This window comes from Peromyscus leucopus, chromosome 12 (genome assembly GCF_004664715.2).
Source record: "Peromyscus leucopus breed LL Stock chromosome 12, UCI_PerLeu_2.1, whole genome shotgun sequence".
NCBI lineage: Eukaryota > Metazoa > Chordata > Mammalia > Rodentia > Cricetidae > Peromyscus > Peromyscus leucopus.
The window spans coordinates 7,017,357-7,037,602 of record NC_051073.1 but is presented as its reverse complement, the minus strand read 5'-3'; the positions used below and the strand labels follow the sequence as shown (position 1 = coordinate 7,037,602).

The 20,246-nt window shown below is 43.8% G+C and overlaps 1 protein-coding gene across 8 annotated transcripts in view; it reads left to right on the top strand.

Moving 5' to 3' along the window:
- Positions 1-597: 597 nt before the first annotated feature.
- Son (SON DNA and RNA binding protein) overlaps positions 598-20,246 on the top strand; it is a 34,189-nt gene continuing 14,540 nt past the window's right edge. For 5 of the 8 annotated variants that reach the window (XR_005092505.1, XM_028877083.2, XM_028877085.2 and 2 more), the window contains exons 1-6: positions 598-881; positions 5,394-5,560; positions 8,677-14,634; positions 16,305-16,465; positions 18,370-18,516; positions 18,830-19,018. Coding sequence is in view for 7 of the 8 variants with exons in the window: in XM_028877083.2 (XP_028732916.1) it covers positions 805-881; positions 5,394-5,560; positions 8,677-14,634; positions 16,305-16,465; positions 18,370-18,516; positions 18,830-19,018 (6,699 nt within the window). In the remaining variant the exon portion in view is untranslated. Of the gene's footprint in view, positions 882-5,393; positions 5,561-8,676; positions 14,635-16,304; positions 16,466-16,695; positions 18,206-18,369; positions 18,517-18,829; positions 19,019-19,115; positions 20,044-20,246 lie in introns of those variants that run through there. The other 3 variants (XM_028877088.1, XM_028877092.2, XM_028877091.2) reach the window with 3 other exon arrangements.

Below are 20,246 nucleotides of genomic sequence, written 5' to 3'. Positions count from 1 at the left end.
GTAGCACGCTGCCAGCTGACACTTGTCAGGGCTGCCGCGGGAGGCCTCCCCGGTCCGTCCCCGGAGCCTCCTGCACTGGGGGGCGGGCAGAGCCAGGGCTGCCGACGCGCGGCTGCTCGCGGAGCGCCGGGGCGGACCGGCCGGCTAGTGCTGGGCGCCCTGTGCAGGTCGCGGGTCCCCCAGCCTCTGCTAACAATAACGTGAGGCCGGTCATAGGAGGGAACCAGACAGAATGGGAGTTGCTCCTGCCCGCGTCAACCGTGGGGACACGGGCTGAGCATCTCTCCCTCATGCACGCCTTCCCGGTGATCAAAGTAAACTTGGCGCCTGCCACAAACGCGTTCGAGCTCCGTGCCAGACCCCTCCCCCTGGGTTGGTTGGTTTTTTTTTTTTTTTTTTCATTGTCCCCCTTGCTTCACGGCCTCCAATCTCGAGCATTATTTACTCGCTAGGGAAAGCCTCTTAAAAAGTCCCCGCAGGCTGAGGGGAGCAGCAGCCGAAGCGGGGCACGGTCGTCTCGGGAGCGACTTCTCCTGTAATGGCGCCTGCGTCAAACACTAACATGGCGGACCCGTTGGTGCGCGGCGCAAACGTCAGCACCTCTACCCCAGCGGCTCAGAGACAGCGGAGGAGAGCGGGGCGGTGCTCGCTGATTGGCTCGTGGGTGGAGCGTGCCCGGCCGGACGCGCCCCTACCAGCCAATGAGGGAAGGGATAAAAGGAATTGGCCGCTGCGCCTCCTCCAGAGGCATGCTGGGAGCCTGGAGGACTAGCGAGGAGGAGTTGAGAGAACGGAGCGGACGCCATGGCGGCCGACATCGAGCAGGTTTTTAGGTCTTTCGTGGTCAGTAAATTCCGGGAAATACAACAGGAGCTTTCCAGGTAAACTCTCCCCAGACTTTTCTGCCCCTCGCGGGCTGTTAGGGCCTCGCCTATCCTTCCGTGGCATCTTTCACGGAGGCGCCGTCGTTTCTCGGCTCAGGCCCCGCTACGGCCCCGCCTGGGCCCGGGCTCCATTTTCCGGGCCATCCCCCCAGTCTTCCGTTCGCTCCTTTCGAGAAAGGTCGCCCCTGCCGTGGTGCTCGCACACGCCATGTCTTTCCTCGAGTTAGAGACGTTCACCTTTCTTTCGTTCGGAGACCCCCTACCCTTCAGCGACTCCGAGGCCCAGCGTCCACCGGGGACGGGCCTAGTTCCTTCCCCAGCTCCTCCTCCGCCGCCGCCTTTCCCCTCCCCCTCCCCGCCTCCGCGCATTTCGCCGGCCGGTGTCCATGGCCGGAAAGGGTCTCTAACGGCCGCTTCTTGGGTAATCTTAAAACTTCATTATTATTGTACGCTTCAGATCGTTTGGCGGCCGGAGTCTGTGTATTAGACTACTCGAGCCCCAGTTAGTGCCCCGTGCTTTAGACCGGATAGCACCCTTGTAACAGTTGTAAACTAAAACGTCTCAGTTCGGTATAAGACGCACGATAAAATACTCGACAGAGGCATACAAGGCGGCTTTGAGAGTAGTGACTGCTTAATTTATTAAGTAGAAAGTGGACTCTCTGTGTTGATCTCTTATTTTTCTTGCTACTCTGACTTAATGGACAGATTCGAAGAACATCACGCTGTTTTTGTCGCTGCTAGTAGACTTAAGAGATGAGCCTTGGTTCCCAAAATTTCAGGTGGAAGAAATTTCCAAAGTTGTTTACTCCGGAAAATAGTGCGGGTTATGTTAAATGGTTTTCTTTTAGTTGTTTGTTTCGTATAAAATCACCATTTCTTTAAAATACGGTAAGAAAGTGTTCTTGAAAAGTAATATTCCAAGTTAAAAATGTTCTTACGAATGTTGTAAGTTGAGAACAGTAATATGTGAATTAGAAAATCAGCTGATAAGCAGTTGTAAATTATGTGCCTAAATTATATTATTAGCAAGGGTTATTGGTCAATAATATTTTATTGCTGGAATTTTCGGTTTTTGTTTTTTGTTTTTTTTTTTCAAGAAGTAGGTTTTTTTTCGTTCTTTTTTCCCCCTTTCTTGTGGACAGGCTCTAATATCACTGTGTACAGCCTTGTCATGTAGCTGAAACAGGCCTTCCACTCATCACCTCCTAAGTGATGGGTGGGATCACAATCTTGAGCTACTACCACTTCCCTGGATTTTTTTTTTTTCCTTTTTAGTTTTTCTGAGACAGGGTTTCTCTGTATAGGTGGCTGTCCTGGAACTCGCTCTGTATACCAAGCTGGCCTTGAACTCAGAGATTCACTTGCCTCTGCCTCCTGAGTGCTGGCATTAAAGATGTGTGACACCACCATCCAGCTATTTTTTTTTTTTTAAGTAGGACTATATATATCCCCACTATGTTGCCTTTTTAAAAAACAAAACATTTTGAGGCATTGGCAAGTTTTTTTTTTTTTTTAATGAGACAAAACATAAACGAGGGAAACTTCTTTTTGTTGTTTTTGTTTGTTTGTTTGTTGTTTTTGAGACAGGGTTTCTCTGTGTAGCTTTGCACCTTTCCTGGAACTCACTCTGTAGCCCAGGCTGGCCTCAAACTCACAGAGACCCGCCTGACTCTGCCTCCCGGCTCTTTTTGTTGTTTTGAGGCGGGGTATCACTATGTAGCTCTGGCTGATCTAGAACTCACTATGTAGACCAGGCTGGCTTTGAATTCACAGGAATCTGCTTGCCTCTGTTGGGATTAATGTCCTGTGCTACCACAGCCACCCTTCTGAAAGTTTAAGTAGTTTCCTGTACTAATTGTATTTACTTGTTTTAATAAGCCCCCCCCCCCTTGTTTTGTTTTTGAGACAGGGTTTCTCTATGTAGCCCTGGCTCCTGGCTGTCCTGGAACTCATTATATAGACCAGACTGGCCTCAAAAAATCACAAATCCACCTGCCTCTGCCTCCCCAGGGCTGGGATTAAAGGTCTGTGACCACCCCTCCAGTGTTTTTATAGCTTCTTATTACACTATGAGGGATGGCTTTTTCTTGGTTGTTGATGTAGTAGAACACTTAGAAACCATAAAAGAGAAAACAAAATTAACTAACTACTCAAATTAGATTCTTTCCTCCAATATGAACATGTCTTCTCTCTTTTTTTGGAGGATGGGTTTTGAGACGGTTTCTTTGTAACAGCTCTGGCTGCTCTGGAACTCACTCTATAGACAGGGCTAGCCTCGAACTTGGAGATCCTCCTGCCTCTGCCTTCCAGTTTCTGGGATCAAAGGCGTACATCACCACCGCTCAGCCATATGTCTTCTCTTAATGTGATCATACTATTATGTCTTTTGAAGTCTCAATAATTTCAACATTTTTCATAACTACTTAAATTCCTTTTCAGGACACATTGTTGAATACCAAAGTGGCTTGAAATTCTAGTTGCTTTTCAGTAATTGTAATTAACATCCTGGTAGCTTTAAGAAGAAATTATTGGCTGGGCAGTGGTGTTGCATACCTTTGATCCCAGCACTTGGGAGGCAGAGGCAGGTGTATCCCTGTGAGTTCGAGGCCAGCCTAGTCTACAGAGCTAGTTCTAGGACAGCCAGGGCTACACAGAGAAATCCTGTCTTGAAAAACCACAAATTTTGGGGGAGGGGTCTTTTTTTAAAAAAAAATTTTATTTTTTATTTTTTTGGTTTTTCAAAACAGGGTTTCTCTGTGTGGCTTTGGAGCTTTTCCTGGAACTCACTCTGTAGCCCAGGCTGGCCTCGAACTCACAGAGATCCACTTGGCTCTGCCTCTCAAGTGCTGGGATTAAAGGTGTGTGCCACCACTGCCCAGCCGGAGGGGTCTTTTTTTCATAGATCTGCCTTCCTCTGCCTCACAATGGCCGAGTTGTCATCATGCCCAGCTCCTGAATCCTAGTGCTCAGGAGGCAGAGTCAGAAAGATCCCTATGAGTTGCTCTAAAGTAGTGAGTTCCAGGCCAGACAGAATAGAGAGACCTGTCTCAAAACCCAAACAAAAAAAACACCAGGGTATGTATGTATAAATGCTTAGAAAAAGTGTAAAATAGTTGTGTTACGAAGTCTGCAAAGAGCATTACAACAAGCAGCATGCTCTAGGGCACTCACTATAGGTCTAAAACTTTTTTTGGTTTGCCATGCCAGCGAGCTATTTTTCCCCCATTTGTTTGCTTATATACTCATTAGTATAGATGGTGAGACCAACATTTAGATGACCAAAATACACAATTTATTGTGTACAGATACATTTCTTCCATTTATAGAAACAGAATAATAATCCTGATTGTAGAGTTTCGTTAAGATTGCATGATTTTTTAAAAATATGTGGCAGGCCAGATGTGCATGCTGTCAGCCCCAGCAGTTAGACAGAGGTGGGCAGATCTTGTTAAGTTCAAGACCAGCCAGGGCTACATAGTGAGAACTTTGTCTTAAAAACAAAACAAAAAGTGGCCCTAGTCAGTATTTTTAAATGTTATTTATTGGAAAACCAATCATTCCTCACTAAAGTGTTTTTGTTTCTCCAATGAAATTGTTAGGTAGTAGTTTTTATATTCAGTTAGTAAAAGTCTAGTTGAAACTGAATGAGTTAAATTTTTTTGCAAGTGTACACAAAAATAGTAAAAATGTTTGCATGAGTGACCTTGTTTTATCTACAGTAACATTCTTTGGTCCTGTGATCTGAAAATAGGTTAAGCCATTTACCTTTTTACTATTAGTATAAACTAGTTCTGTGTGAATTTCTTGAATTACAGAAATTGTTTAGGTGCAGAATTTTTAATAGGTGTAAATTACTGGATACTATTTCCTTTTTAAATTCAAAGACATTTCACTCAAAATCTGAACCTGATGAAAGGCTACAAGTAACCTTTTACCCAGTGTCTGCCTTGACTGGTTGTTAACAGTGTACAGGGGTGACTTTATTGTGGCCACACTTTCTACCATAATGTTGGGTCATCTATTTTTCTTTGTGTATTGGCTCATTAGTACTTAGGTAACTGAAAGCTTTAAGTTAGTTTTTTTTGTTTAATTTATTTAATTTTATTTTATGTGCATTAGTATGAAAGTGTCAGATCTCTGGAACTGGAGTTATAGACAGTTGTGAGCTGTCATGTGGGTGCTGGGAATTGAACCTGGGTCCTCTAGAATAGCAGCCAGTGCTCTTAAACACCGAGCCATCTCGATAGCCCATTAGTTTATTTTAAAACTTAGAAAAAATGCTTTTAAGGACTTTTTTCTATCACAGTTCTGAAAACTTTGTGTAAAAATAAAAGCATTCCATCTGAGTATATAGTGTTAAGAATTATTAATGGCAAACACATGAACTAGAAAATTGTGAGTTGTATGGGCAATATAGTGTAATGTAAGATTATGTTAACTAGGTTGTTAATGTTGAATCATGGTATGATAAAAGTATTCATGAAAATTAAACTTTCTCTTGTGAAGCGGAAGGAGTGAAGGCCAGCTGAATGGGGAAACAAACGCACCTATTGAAGGAAGCCAGGCAGGTGACACAGCCGCCTCGACGCGGAGTCTCCCAAACGAAGAGATCGTGCAGAAGATAGAGGAAGTCCTTTCTGGGGTCCTAGACACAGAACTGCGATACAAGCCAGGTACGTCGAGGGTAACTTTAGAAGTCTAAAAATTGCTAATGTTGATAGCACTGTTTCTAGGTTAATCTCTTTGTTTGTTTGTTTGTTTGTCAAGACAGGGTTTCTCTGTAGCTTTGGAGTCTGTCCTAGAACTCTGTAAACCAGGCTGGCCTTGAACTCACAGAGATCCACCCACCTCTGCCTCCCAAGGGCTGGGATTAAAGGCCTACGCCATCATGCCTGGCTAGGTTAATCTTTTTTTATAGTGTCTTGAGCTCCTCCTTTGAAAACAGTTATATTCAAACATGGACATTGGAGCACTTTCCTTTCTTGACTTACTGGTAAAATAAGATTTTTTAATCTCTATTTAATTCAGTTTTGTTGTGACTAAAATGGCAGGATTTTTCTATATGTGTCTTTTTTTTTTGGTTTTTTGAGACAGGGTTTCTTTGTGTAGCTTTGCGCCTTTTCTGGAACTCACTTGGTAGTCCAGGCTGGCCTTGAACCCTGGCTCTGCTTCCCGTATGCTGGGATTAAAGGCGTGCACCACCACTGCCCGGCTATATGTGTCTTCTTTGAAGGATTGTATTAATATCAGCTCTTTTTAAGATAGGTTTTGGTGTCTTTTTTTCTCCTAATTTTTATTTTGCATATATGAATGTGTTTGGGTATATGGAAATGTAGCTTGTGTGTGGCTGGTGCCTGAGGAAGGCAAGAGTATTGAATCCTATGGATTGGAGTTCAGAGAGTTGTGAGCCATCAAGTGGGTGTTGAGACCTGACCAGGTTCCTTTGCAAGAGCAGTACAATTTCTTAAGCACATTGTTCTAGCTCCTGAGTATCAATTTGGTAAGGTGCAATATCCTAAACTAAATCTTGAGTGTTTTTTTTTTTTTTTAATTTTTTTTGAAGATTTTTTTTAATAAACTTTTTTTTATATTTATTATGTATACAGCATATATGACTGCAGACCAGAAGAAGAGGGCACCAGATCTCATTACAGATGGTTGTGAGCCACCATGTGGTTGCTGGGAATTGAACTCAGGACCTCTGGAAGAGCAGTCAGTGCTTTTAACCTCTGAGCCATCTCTCCAGCCCATCTTTAGTGTGTTTTAAGACACCTTAGATTTTGTTTTAAATCCCATGCTTAGAAGTTGACTTACTTGTGCTAGGTCGTGGTGGGCACACACCTTTAATCTCAGCACTCAGAAGGCAGAGGCAGGTGAATCTCTCTGAGTTCAAGGCCAGCCTGGTCTACAGAACAATTTCCAGGACAGCCAAGGAAACACAGAGAAACCATGTCTCAAAAAAATAAAACAAAAAAAGAAGTTGACTTGTTTGTACAAAGCAAGTTGAAGCACAGTCATTGCGTAGTATTTCCTTTTTGGAATTGATTAAATAATGGGTGCTTACAAATGACTTGGTTCAATTCCCAGCACCCATATGGCAGCTTACAACTGTCTGTAACTCCAGGATCCAACATCCTCACACAGATATACATATAGGCAAAACCCAATAAGAAAATAATTTAAAAAAAATGAAGTGTCTGTGATTAACTACAAAAATAAATTATTAATTGTAGGAACTAGGTGTGTGGTATGGTTCTCTCTGATAAGATACGGATTAAAGTAACAGCTAGTCTTGCTTAGATCATGGCTCTGGCATTCTTGTTTGTTTAGGTATAAACTATCATTCTATGCTGTGAAATAAGCAATAGAAAATGATTCATTTTCTTCTGATATAATGTTTAGTGTTGGTATTTTTTTCTTCAATAGTAGGAATCCCTGGTATATTTGACTAGCATTTCCTTAAGATTTATCAATTTTTAATTTTTTTTTCTCCGAGACAGGGTTTCTCTGTGTAGCTTTGTGCCTTTCCTGGATCTCACTTTGTAGCCCAGGCTGGCCTCGTACTTACAGAGATCCGCCTGCCTCTGCCTCCCGAGTGCTGGGACTAAAGGCGTGCGCCACCACTGCCTGGCTTAAAAAATTTTTTTAATTACATGTGTGTGAAAATGTGCAGGTGTCTCTGGGAACCAGAAGAAAGTGTCAGATCTCCTGTGATCTGCCTGATGTGGGTGCTGGGAACTGAACTCAGGTCCTCTGGAAGAGCAGCCAGTGCTCTTAACCACTGAGCCATCCCTTTAGCCCCAGGATTATCAAATTTTAAGCCGAGTGAGTGACATATCAATTCCTGTGTAAATGATGGCTAATGAAATATTAGTAGAAGTTATTTAAATGAGAGACTTTTTTTTTTATCTTTGGACATTAATCTTATTAGTCGTGTAATGGGAGTTGTTTTCTTTTAATAGAAATTGAAACAAAATATGAAGTAAATTCATTGATGTAATTTTAAAAAACTTGCTATAATTTGAGAACAAAAAGGTTGTGGGGGGTTCCTTTTTTTGAGAGAAGGCCTTACTTTGTAATTCTGACTGGGCCTGGAATTTTGTAAACCAAGCTGGCCTTGAACTCACCAAGACCTGCCAGCTTCTGCCTACAGGATGCTGGGATTAAAGGCATGTGCCATCATACCCAGCTGAAGAAAAGAATGATCTTCAAAATATTGTATGTTTTTGTGCCCACATGTGAGTGGGTAGCTATCCATGCATGCATGTGTAAACAGCCATGCGTATGTGGACTGCCTTATTTGTGGAAGTCAGAGGTAATTTGTGGAGTTGTTTTCTTCTATCATATTGGTGATTGAACTCAGACCATCAGGTTTGTCTACAAGTGTTTTTACACACTGAGCTGTTTCATTGACTGAGGAAAAAAAGAACTTTAGATTTTAGTGAAACACCCCACGTCCCCCTACCGTCACTAGGGGTAAAAATTGAAGCTAAGTCTCTTTACATGCCAAGCAAACACTCTGCCCTTGAGCTATATCCTACCTTAAAACATTCATTTAGTTCTAAATAGGTTTTTGTGTTAGACCAAGAATTTATTTTCATGATTTTAGTTTTATAAATCCTGGAGAAATGGCAGCCTCAGCTTTACTGGCTAATAGACAATAGATTATTTTATAAATTTTATTTACAGTAAGATTAATTATACAATGACTGCTACGTGTAAATGAAACAAGTGGCAGTTTGTATGAATCTACTTTGGGGAATGGCTGACAAGTTTTCATTACTTTCAGACTTGAAGGAGGCCTCCAGAAAAAGTAGATGTGTGTCTGTACAAACAGATCCTACTGATGAAGTTCCCACCAAAAAGTCAAAGAAGCATAAAAAGCACAAAAACAAAAAGAAGAAAAAGAAGAAAGAAAAGGAAAAAAAATACAAAAGGCAACCAGAAGAACCTGAGTCCAAGTTGAAATCTCATCATGATGGGAGTGTTGATCTAGAATCTGATTCCTTTTTAAAGTTTGATTCTGAATCTTCAGCAATGGCACTGGAACATCCTGTAAGAGCATTTGGCTTTTCTGAGGCCAGTGAAACCCCTCTAGTGCTGGAACCTCCAGTAGGATCGGTGGAGGTTCAGGAGTCACATATGTTGGAGACTCCGAAGCCTGCTCCCCAGCCTGCAGAACTGTCCTTTGGATCTGCACCATTCATCTCAGAGCAGTCTGAGCAGCCTGAGTCAGTAATGATGGAACCGTCCCCAACCAAGATTCTGGATTCCTTTGCAGCTGCAGCAGCGCTGAAGTCACCTGAGCCCGTTGTAACAATGTCAGTGGAGTATCAGAAGTCTGTGCTGAAGTCTTCTTGGGAGACTACCGCTCCAGAGCTGTCAAAGACCACGCCGGTAGAGCTTCCCGTAGCAAAAGTGCTTGAGCCGTCAGAAACCCTCATGATAGTATCAGAGACACCCACTGAGGTGCACCCTGAACCAAGCACATCAACAATGGATTTTCCAGAGTCATCTACAACTGATGCACTAAGATTGCCAGAGCAGCCTGCAGAAGCACCATCGGAGATGGCAGATTCATCCTTGACAAGACCTCAGGAGTCACTGGAGCTGCCGAAGAGCACAGCGGTGGAGCTGCAGGAGTCGTCGGTGGCCTCAGCCCTGGAGTTGCCGGGGCCACCTGCGACCTCCATGCTGGAGTTGCAGGGGCCCCCTGCGACTCCAGTGCTGGAGTTGCCTGGGCCCTCTGCCGCCCCAGTGCCAGAGTTGTCAGGGCCCCTTTCTACCCCAGTGCCTGAGTTGCCAGGGCCCCCTGCCACAGTAGTGCCTGAGTTGCCGGGGCCCTCTGTGACACCAGTGCCACCATTGTTGCAGGAATTGCCAGGGCCTCCAGCGCCATCCGTGGGGTTGGAGCCACCACAGGAGGTACCAGAGCCACCTGTGATGGCACAGGAGATGCCAGGGGTACCTGCAGTTTCAGCGGCAGTAGAATTGACAGGGCAACCTGCAGTAACAGTAGCAATGGAGTTGACCGAACAACCTGTGACGACGACAGAGTTCGAGCAGCCTGTGGCGATGACGACGGTGGAACATCCTGGGCATCCTGAGGTGACAACAGCAACAGGGTTGCTGGGGCAGCCGGAGGCAGCGATGGTGCTGGAGTTGCCAGGACAGCCAGTGGCAACCACAGCTCTGGAGTTGTCTGGGCAGCCTTCAGTGACTGGGGTGTCAGAGTTGTCAGGGCTGCCTTCGGCAACTGGGGCACTGGAGTTGTCAGGGCAGCCCGTGGCAACTGGGGCACTGGAGTTGCCTGGGCAGCTTATGGCAACTGGGGCACTGGAGTTCTCGGGGCAGTCTGGGGCAGCTGGAGCACTGGAGCTTTTGGGGCAGCCCCTGGCAACAGGGGTGCTGGAGTTACCAGGGCAACCTGGGGCGCCAGAGTTGCCTGGGCAGCCCGTGGCAACTGTGGCGCTGGAGATCTCTGTTCAGTCCGTGGTGACAACATCGGAGCTGTCAACGATGACCGTGTCGCAGTCTCTGGAGGTGCCCTCGACGACAGCGCTGGAATCCTATAATACGGTAGCACAGGAGCTGCCTACTACATTGGTGGGGGAGACTTCTGTAACAGTAGGAGTGGATCCCTTGATGGCCCAAGAATCCCATATGTTAGCTTCTAACACCATGGAGAGCCATATGTTAGCATCCAACACCATGGACTCCCAAATGCTAGCATCCAACACTATGGATTCTCAGATGCTAGCATCCAATACCATGGATTCCCAGATGTTAGCGTCTAGCACCATGGACTCCCAGATGTTAGCCTCTAGCACCATGGACTCCCAGATGTTAGCAACTAGCTCCATGGACTCCCAGATGTTAGCGACTAGTTCCATGGACTCCCAAATGTTAGCAACCAGTTCCATGGACTCCCAGATGTTAGCAACCAGCTCTATGGACTCCCAGATGTTAGCAACCAGCAGTATGGACTCCCAGATGTTAGCAACCAGCTCTATGGACTCCCAGATGTTAGCAACCAGCTCCATGGACTCCCAGATGTTAGCAACCAGCAGTATGGACTCCCAGATGTTAGCCACCAGTTCCATGGACTCCCAGATGTTAGCATCTGGTGCTATGGATTCTCAAATGCTAGCTTCTGGCACCATGGATGCTCAGATGTTAGCATCTGGTACTATGGATGCCCAAATGTTAGCATCTAGTACCCAAGATTCTGCTATGATGGGTTCAAAATCTCCTGATCCTTATAGATTAGCTCAGGATCCTTACAGATTAGCTCAGGATCCCTATAGGTTGGGTCATGACCCCTATAGGTTAGGCCATGATGCTTATAGGTTAGGACAGGACCCCTATAGATTAGGCCATGATCCCTACAGACTAACTCCTGATCCCTATAGGATGTCACCTAGACCCTACAGAATAGCACCCAGGTCCTATAGAATAGCACCTAGGCCATACAGGTTAGCACCTAGACCCTTGATGTTAGCATCTAGACGCTCTATGATGATGTCCTATGCTGCAGAACGTTCCATGATGTCATCTTATGAGCGCTCTATGATGTCTTATGAACGCTCTATGATGTCTCCGATGGCTGAACGCTCAATGATGTCAGCCTATGAGCGCTCTATGATGTCAGCTTACGAGCGCTCCATGATGTCACCTATGGCTGAGCGTTCTATGATGTCAGCTTATGAACGCTCTATGATGTCAGCTTACGAGCGCTCCATGATGTCCCCTATGGCTGATCGATCTATGATGTCCATGGGTGCCGACCGGTCTATGATGTCATCGTACTCTGCAGCTGACCGGTCTATGATGTCATCGTACTCTGCAGCTGACCGATCTATGATGTCATCTTACACTGATCGATCAATGATGTCTATGGCAGCTGATTCTTATACTGATTCTTACACTGACTCCTATGCGGAGGCATATATGGTGCCTCCTTTGCCTCCTGAAGAGCCCCCAACAATGCCACCATTGCCACCTGAGGAACCACCAATGACACCACCATTGCCTCCTGAGGAACCACCAGAAGGTTCAGCATTATCTGCCGAGCAATCGGTATTAACAGCTGACAATACTTGGCCTACAGAGGTAACATTACCTACTGAAGAATCTGTAGCACAGCCTGAGCCTCCTGTGAGTCAAAGTGAGATTTCAGAGCCTTTGGCAGTACCTGCTAGTTATTCAGTGTCAGAATCAGAGACTTCAATGTTAGCATCAGAGGCTGTTATGACTGTTGCAGAACCTGCACAAGAGCCAGAATCTTCAGTTCTATCAGCACCAGTTGAGTCTGCTGTAGTAGCAGAACATGAAATGGTTACAGAGAGACCAGTGACTTACATGGTTTCTGAGGCTACCATGTCAGCTGAACCAGCTGTGTTATCAGAGCCTTCTGCTATGTCGGAGACATCAGAAACATATGATTCCATTCGGCCATCAGGACATGCTATGGCGGAGGTGTCTATGTCCCTCCTGGAGCCAGCAGTAACCATTTCACAGCCAGCAGAGAGCAGTCTGGAGCTGCAATCCATGGCTGTCCCAGCACCTCCCACTATGACTACCCCAGAATCTCCTGCTGTTGCCGTCCCAGAACTTCCTCCTGTGGCTGACCCAGAACCTCCCGTTATGGTTGTTCCAGAAACCCCCACTGTGGCTGTTCCAGAACTTGCTACTGTGGCTGCCCCAGAGCCTCCTGCTATGACTACTCCAGAGCTTTCCTCCATGCCTGTCTCAGAACCTCCTGTGGCTGTCCCGGAGCTCCCAGCTTTGGCTGACCCAGAGCATGCTACAACTGCAGGGTCAGGTGTTTCTTCCCTGGAGCCTTCTGTGCCTGTCTTGGAACCAGCAGTATCAGTCCTTCAACCTGTTATGGTTGTTTCAGAACCATGTGTTCCTGTCCAGGAACCTACTGTGGCAATTTCAGAACCTGCTGTCACAGTTTTGGAGCATACTCAAATAATATCACCTGAGATGGCTTTAGAGTCTTCACCAACAGTAGTGGAGTCCAGTGTTCTGTCATCACATGTTATGAAAGGAATGAATTTACTTTCTGGTGATCCAAGTCTTGGTCCAGAGGTTGGCGTGCAGGAGATTATGTTGCATCCAGGTGAAGAGCCACATGATGGAGGACACTTGAAAAATGACTTGTATGAAAATGAATATGATAGAAATGCAGAACTTGCTATGAACAGTCATTTCATTGCTAAAGATGTGGAGCATAATACAGTGTGTGCTGCTGCCATTGGTCCTGTTGGTGAAACAAGTGAAGAGAAAGTTTTGCCCGTCATCGAGACAAAGGAAGTCACAGAATTGGATACCTGTCCTGCTGTTAGTGAAGCTGATGTAGGAAGAAGTCTGTCTTCCCAACTTGCTCTGGAACCAGACACAATGGGAACTAATAAGGGGTTGGAATTTGTCACAGCATCTGTTCCCAGTTTAGATAGTAAATATGATGTTGAAATATCTTTAACTACTCAAGATACTGAACACGACATGGTGATTTCCACCAGCCCCAGTGGTGGCAGTGAAGCTGACATAGAGGGACCTTTGCCTGCTAAAGACATTCACCTTGATTTGCCATCTACAAATCTTGTTTGTAAGGATACAGAAGACTCGTTACCTATAAAAGACAGTGACCAGACAGTAGCAGTTGCTCCTAGCCCTAAAGAAAGCAGTGAAGATAAAGAAGTACCTCTTCCCAATAAAGAAACAGTTCCTGATTCAGTATATCCTGCCAGCATTGATGAGATTAATGAAGCTGACTTAGTGAGACCATTACTTCCTAAGGACATGGAACGTCTTACAAGCCTTAGAGCTGGCATTGAAGGACCTTTACTTGCAAGTGAAAGTGAACGGGACAAATTGGCTGCCAGTCCAGTTGTAATTAGTATACCAGAAAGAGCTTCAGAGTCTTCTTCAGAGGAAAAGGATGATTATGAAATTTTTGTAAAAGTTAAGGACACACATGAAAAAAGCAAGAAAAATAAAAACCGTGACAAAGGTGAAAAAGAGAAGAAAAGGGACTCTTCATTAAGGTCTCGGAGTAAGCGTTCCAAGTCTTCTGAACATAAGTCACGCAAGCGTACCAGTGAGTCTCGTTCTAGAGCAAGGAAGAGGTCATCTAAGTCCAAGTCTCATCGTTCTCAGACACGTTCACGGTCACGTTCAAGACGCAGGAGAAGGAGTAGCAGATCAAGATCTAAGTCTAGAGGAAGACGGTCTGTATCAAAAGAGAAGCGCAAGAGATCTCCAAAGCACAGATCCAAGTCCAGAGAAAGGAAGAGGAAAAGATCAAGTTCCCGGGACAACCGGAAAACAGTTCGAGCTCGGAGTCGAACTCCAAGTCGGCGGAGTAGGAGTCACACTCCTAGTCGGCGGAGAAGGTCTAGATCTGTTGGTAGAAGGAGGAGTTTCAGCATTTCCCCGAGCCGCAGGAGCCGCACCCCCAGCCGCAGGAGCCGCACCCCCAGCCGCAGGAGCCGCACCCCCAGCCGCAGGAGTCGCACCCCCAGCCGCAGGAGCCGCACCCCCAGCCGCAGGAGCCGCACCCCGAGCCGCAGGAGAAGATCAAGATCTGTGGTAAGAAGACGAAGCTTCAGTATATCGCCAGTCAGATTAAGGCGATCAAGAACACCTTTGAGAAGAAGGTTTAGTAGATCTCCCATTCGTCGTAAAAGATCCAGGTCTTCTGAAAGAGGCAGATCACCCAAACGTCTAACAGATTTGGGTGAGTCATGTTTTACATTGTAATAGAGTATGAGTTAAGCTTGATTTCTGATGATCTTGAGTCAAATGGAGTATTGTTGGTTGTTGGTTTAGATACTCAGTTGTGCTTAGAAAATGAAGGGGAAGTGAGTATACTGGAAAGGTTAAAAAGATATGCTATGGGGAGTCTGCAGAGCCTTGATGTTTCTGTCCTTGTTATTTCACCCCAATTAAAAAAGTTGGAGCTGGAGAAGCCTTGTACATATTTCAACACATGGCTTTGCAAATAAGCAGAATTTGAAAATTTCTCATTTAGTAGTTGTTTTCTTTGTTTGGCTTTTTTTTTTTTTTAGAGACGGGGTCTTAGTCTGTAGTTCATATTGGCATGGAATTTCCCATGTAGCCAGCCCAAAGTGGCTGTGATCTTTCCTCAGGCTCTTGTTAGCTGGGATTACAGGCTGAGCCACCATGCCAGACTTTAGCTTTCATATCTTAAAATGGCAAGCTAGGATTGTTAAATGGGAAGGTTATTCTGAGTAATATGATTGGTTATTGAAATTAGGAAATTTTATATCTGAGAGTGAACTGGATGAATGATGCAACTTATTTAACGAAGTGGCAATCATTAATTAAGAATCTGTCTTTTACTTTAAAAGTAAATGTTTTCTAGCCGGACAGTGGTGGCATATACCTTTAATCCCTGCACTCGGGTGGCAGAGGCAAGCAGATCTCTTGATTTCGAGGCCAGCCTGGTCTATAGAGTGAGTTCTAGGACAGCCAGAGATACACAGAAAAACCGAAAAAAGAAGAAAAGCTCTTTCTTATTAAAACTTAAAGTATGATTACCTGGCGGGTAATTTTTTGGATAGGGCAGTCTTTAAAGAAAAAGACAAGACAGCAGAATTTGTATTCAGTTTGACAAGAGTTTTCTGATGTCTTTTTATCTCAGAACTGAGGAACAAGTAATAACTCTGAGTGATTGTAAGTTAGTGAAGGAAGCTGCTAGAATGTACTCCTTTATCCAAAGGACAAAACTTAGAGGAAGTGTGGTGACTGCCCTAGTACTAACGGTGTAGGGGCACATTTGCACAGTGGGAAGGAGTGTTAGTTCTTACTCAGTTTAAGGCTTCCTGAAAGAGATGGCACTTGGGGCTTAATAAGGGATTAAGTTGTTGTCAGATTAGAGTGAGATTTGTCAGAGAGGGAGGGGGGAGGTGTGGGTGGCAGGGACTAACTTTGTAGCCCACTATGTAGCTGAGGTTGACCTGAAAAGTCCGGTACTACTGCCTCTACCTCCCAAGTGCTTGGGATCGCAGTTTTCTGTAATACTGGGCTTTGAGCATGCTTGTGCATGCTCACTAAGCATTCTTCAACTAAGCTGCATCCCTAGCACGAAATGAGAATGGTTTATGTATGGTTATACTAGTTTTAGGAAATAATGTTGCTTTTGGCAAACTTCTGCCTTATAATTTGTGGCTAGGTGATCATCATAGACTTATAGTAAGCTATTGTGTGTAGCATTTGAATTGGAAACAAATAGTGTTACTTGTTGAAAAGGGCCCATTTACCTTGTTCTGGCTGTAACTTAGGGCAGAATTCTGATGCCTTTAATTTTACTGTATATGATACTTGAGATAGAACAAAAATGTAGAGCATTTAGGAAAACTGCTTCTTGTCTTTTTCCTCTTACAGATAAGGCTCAATTACTTGAAATAGCCAAAGCTAATGCAGCTGCCATGTGTGCTAAGGCTGGTGTTCCTTTACCACCAAACCTAAAGCCTGCACCTCCACCTACAATAGAAGAGAAAGTTGCTAAAAAGTCTGGAGGAGCTACCATAGAAGAACTAACTGAGGTAAGCTAGACAGACTTTGTTTTCATTCTTAAATGGATTATTCCATGGATGTTGACTCTGGAGCGTGCCAAAACCTGAATTGTGGGCTGAACTGATAATGGCTGGCACCGAGTGCCCAAAACCCGAAATACAGATGTGGCAGCGGCAGAAGCTCTGTTTAGCAGGCCATTATCCGGGATGGCTAAGCTCCGCCAGCTAAAAAGTTACTTCCCATTACTTTTGCTTTCCAGTTTTAGAAGCCAAACTGACTGAGGAGTGGAACGGTTCGTTTGAATGGAGGAGGTGTTGAGTGAGCAACACGCAGAAGCTCGCCTACAGTTTCGTTTCCATTCACGACGTGTTCACTGATCGCCAAGAGTGTACTGCATATACGCAAAGACACAGACAATCTTCAGAAATGATCTTTTGCCACCGGAGCTTGGAAATTAATGAGAATAGCTGGCCATTGCCTGAAAGGAACTTCTTTCGCATCAACATTTCGGGTTTTGGCTGTTTGGTACCAGCCATTGGCGATAATGGCCGGCCATTATCAGTTCTTCCTGCGGTTCGGGTTTTGGCAGTAACATATTTTAAATATACTTATTTTTGTTTTTAAAAAAATTGATCTTTTGAAATTAAGGCTTTTTTGGGGAAGCTTTGTTTTACTTTAATATTTTTTGTGTGTGTGTGGGGGGAAGACGCTGAAATATTGCTGCTAGGATCCAGAAATAACACACTGTTTCATATACTGAAACTTGTTATTGGCTAGCCTTATGCCAGCCTGCCACTGTCAACATATTCTGTTCCCATTGGTTACATGCTTGATACACTCTTGTGTTTTTGGCTAATTGAGCTTTTTAATTCTATTGTAATATTTTCAATTGATAATAGATGTGACAAATTCTGCTTGTATAGACAGGTCTACTAAAATTTACTCTTAACCTTTTTTATAAATGGAACCTGTTCCTTTGCTTCTGAGGAAGGGATTGACTTTCTATGTTGGACTGCATCAATTGCACCCTCTCCATCATGCCTTATTTTCCATTCTTAAGTTACAGTCCTGAAATAAATTTTAAAAACCATTTATGGAGAGACATGTTACTATTTACCCTGCTGCAAATGTTTAAAATCTTTTACCATACATTTGGGGATTATAAAGATTGTTTCCTCGCTTAGATTCATTATAGTATGAATTATAACTTAAAAAAGAAAGACCTAGCAAAAAGCCTCTTGCTTCCTTACCGAATGCAGGCTCTTTATCTAAAACTCTGGACACTTGGCGTTCTGCTGTGGTTTGCCTCATCTTCAGCACTCTTGTCCTGTCTGACAAGTCTCTCCTGACCAAGATAACTTTCCTTGCCTTCCCATTTCCTCCTCTTTACTATGGAAATTGCGCTTAGAACTCTGGAAGGAATATTCTTTGATTCTCAAACCCTGCCTGAATATTCTCTCTTAAGCCTTTGTTCTTTTAGCACTTATGTACCCTGTTTGTATTATATCAGTTTGTACTTGTTATTGTGTTGCCTCTGTACAAAGGTTCTTCAATTACTTCTTGTATATGTACCCTTGTCTCGTATTAGATTGTAAGCTCCTTTGGAGCAGGGACCATGTCTTTACCTTTTTTTTTTTCCTTCTTTCTTTCTTTTTTCTTCTCTTTTTCTTCCTTGTTTTTTTTTTTTTTTTTTTAATTTTTCCCAAGACAGTGCCCAGTACAGTGCTCTGCACATAGTAGGTGCTCAATAAATGTTGTTGACTGACTGAGCAGCCAGTGTGTGTTTAAATAGTCTATCTAGTAAGCTAAATTATAGTTCTATAAGTTGTTACAAATGTTGATTACTTGAAATTGATCTTATGTGAGTCTTTTTAAAAAATTACATGCTGTTTGTGTAAACTTTATTCATCTTTTGTTTGTTTTTACTTTAAAGAAATGCAAACAGATTGCACAGAGTAAAGAAGATGATGATGTAATAGTGAATAAACCTCATGTTTCGGATGAAGAGGAAGAAGAACCTCCTTTTTACCATCATCCCTTTAAACTCAGTGAACCCAAGCCCATTTTTTTCAATCTGAATGTGAGTATTAGTAAAGTGCTTCCAGACTGATGAAACCCTTGTGGAGTTTAGTATATTGAGTACTATATGTACCAAATAGTATAAATATTAGTATATAAATATTGTGATGAGTATTGACAACATTCCCTCTAAAAGTAGGGCTGGGAATGTGGCTCTGTGGCAGTGTGGGTGCCTAGGATGTGTGAGGCTCTAAGTTCAGTTCCTGGCACTGTAGAAAAATGAAAGTCACCCTTTCCTTTAGATTTTATTGAAGTTCTTTAGAAACATTTATGGTGTCCTCTGTAATGGATTCTAATTAAATACTGTATTTTAGATTGCTGCAGCAAAGCCAACTCCACCAAAGAGCCAAGTAACATTAACAAAGGAATTTCCTGTGTCATCTGGATCTCAGCATCGGAAAAAAGAAGCCGATAGTGTTTATGGAGAGTGGGTTCCTGTAGAGAAAAACGGCGAAGAAAACAAAGATGATGATAATGTGTTCAGCAGCAGCTTGCCCTCAGAGGTAAGTAGTAGGAATACTACATGTTTGTTTTTATATCTGAATCTTCCATTTTATTGTTATTTTATATCTGATTTGGATTCTGTTTCACTCTTCTTAGGGCCGGGTTAAACGGCAGGGCCGGGTTAAACGACAGATGAAACAACCCGCAGCTTCTCATTTGACAGTAACTCGATGCAATTCACTTTGTGGAACGAAGCCACAAAGTGAAAAGCATCGAATTGCAGAGAAAAGTGTTATCACATCCCTACCCAACATTGGGCCCTCCATGCACTTGTGGGAAGGTAGCCCAAGGTACAACTATTTAGCTTCCCGTTTTGCTTCAAGGCTCTATAGCTCTAGATTTTGGTGGTAGCAAGTGTATTGGATGGAGGGATTGAGGGGAGAGAAGGCAGATCCTCAGGTTCAACACAAGAACTGGATTGAAAGTCATTGTAGGCTGATGTGAACATCTTGGGTACATAGCCCATTGCCCTTAAGTGATGGTTTCTTACTGTTTCTCTGGGTTTTCAGATAGCCTTTGATTTCAGTAATTTTCCCTTCCTTGTGCTACCTTAGCCCTTTTGAATTCTTGTGTTTAACCTAGTGTTCAGCCTTGGTTCTCCATTCCCTTCTCCTTCCCCTCTTTGCTACTATTAAAAGTTGGAGGAGTGGAATTTATACATTGAAATTTCTCAAGGCAATAGTTGTATCTTGTCAAAATGACGCAGTAACAATGCCAAATGTCAAAACAACCCCATTAAAATGCCGCCTGATTAAGTACTGTGCTGCTAAATACAGTGCACATGAGAACAGCAAAACTGTATATATATGTAAATATATATATATCTGTATCTTTGTATGTATCTCTGTATCTGTATCTTTGCTGTGTCTTTTAATAAACAGTTTACTTTTATTTAACTTGTTGTGCAAAATCACGCTTGGGGATCTGGGAGGGCGGAGACTTGACTAGGGGAGGGGGGAGTTAGAGACTAACAGTCGTCACCTTGACATTCATCCAAGGATTGGACTTAGATACCGCATGCCCTTATGGACTTCTTTTTCTTGCAGTTCTGGGATATGTAGGTCTGAGAGACCTCTACTCTTCACTCGAGGTTCCCTACATTGGCCATAAACATTTTCCAGTAGACACTTCCAATTCTACAAATAAATCTTGTTTATAGTCAAAGTAAACAACTCAAATCAGAACTTTTTCATGCAGTACTTTTCCCCAGAGATATTCACAGGCGAC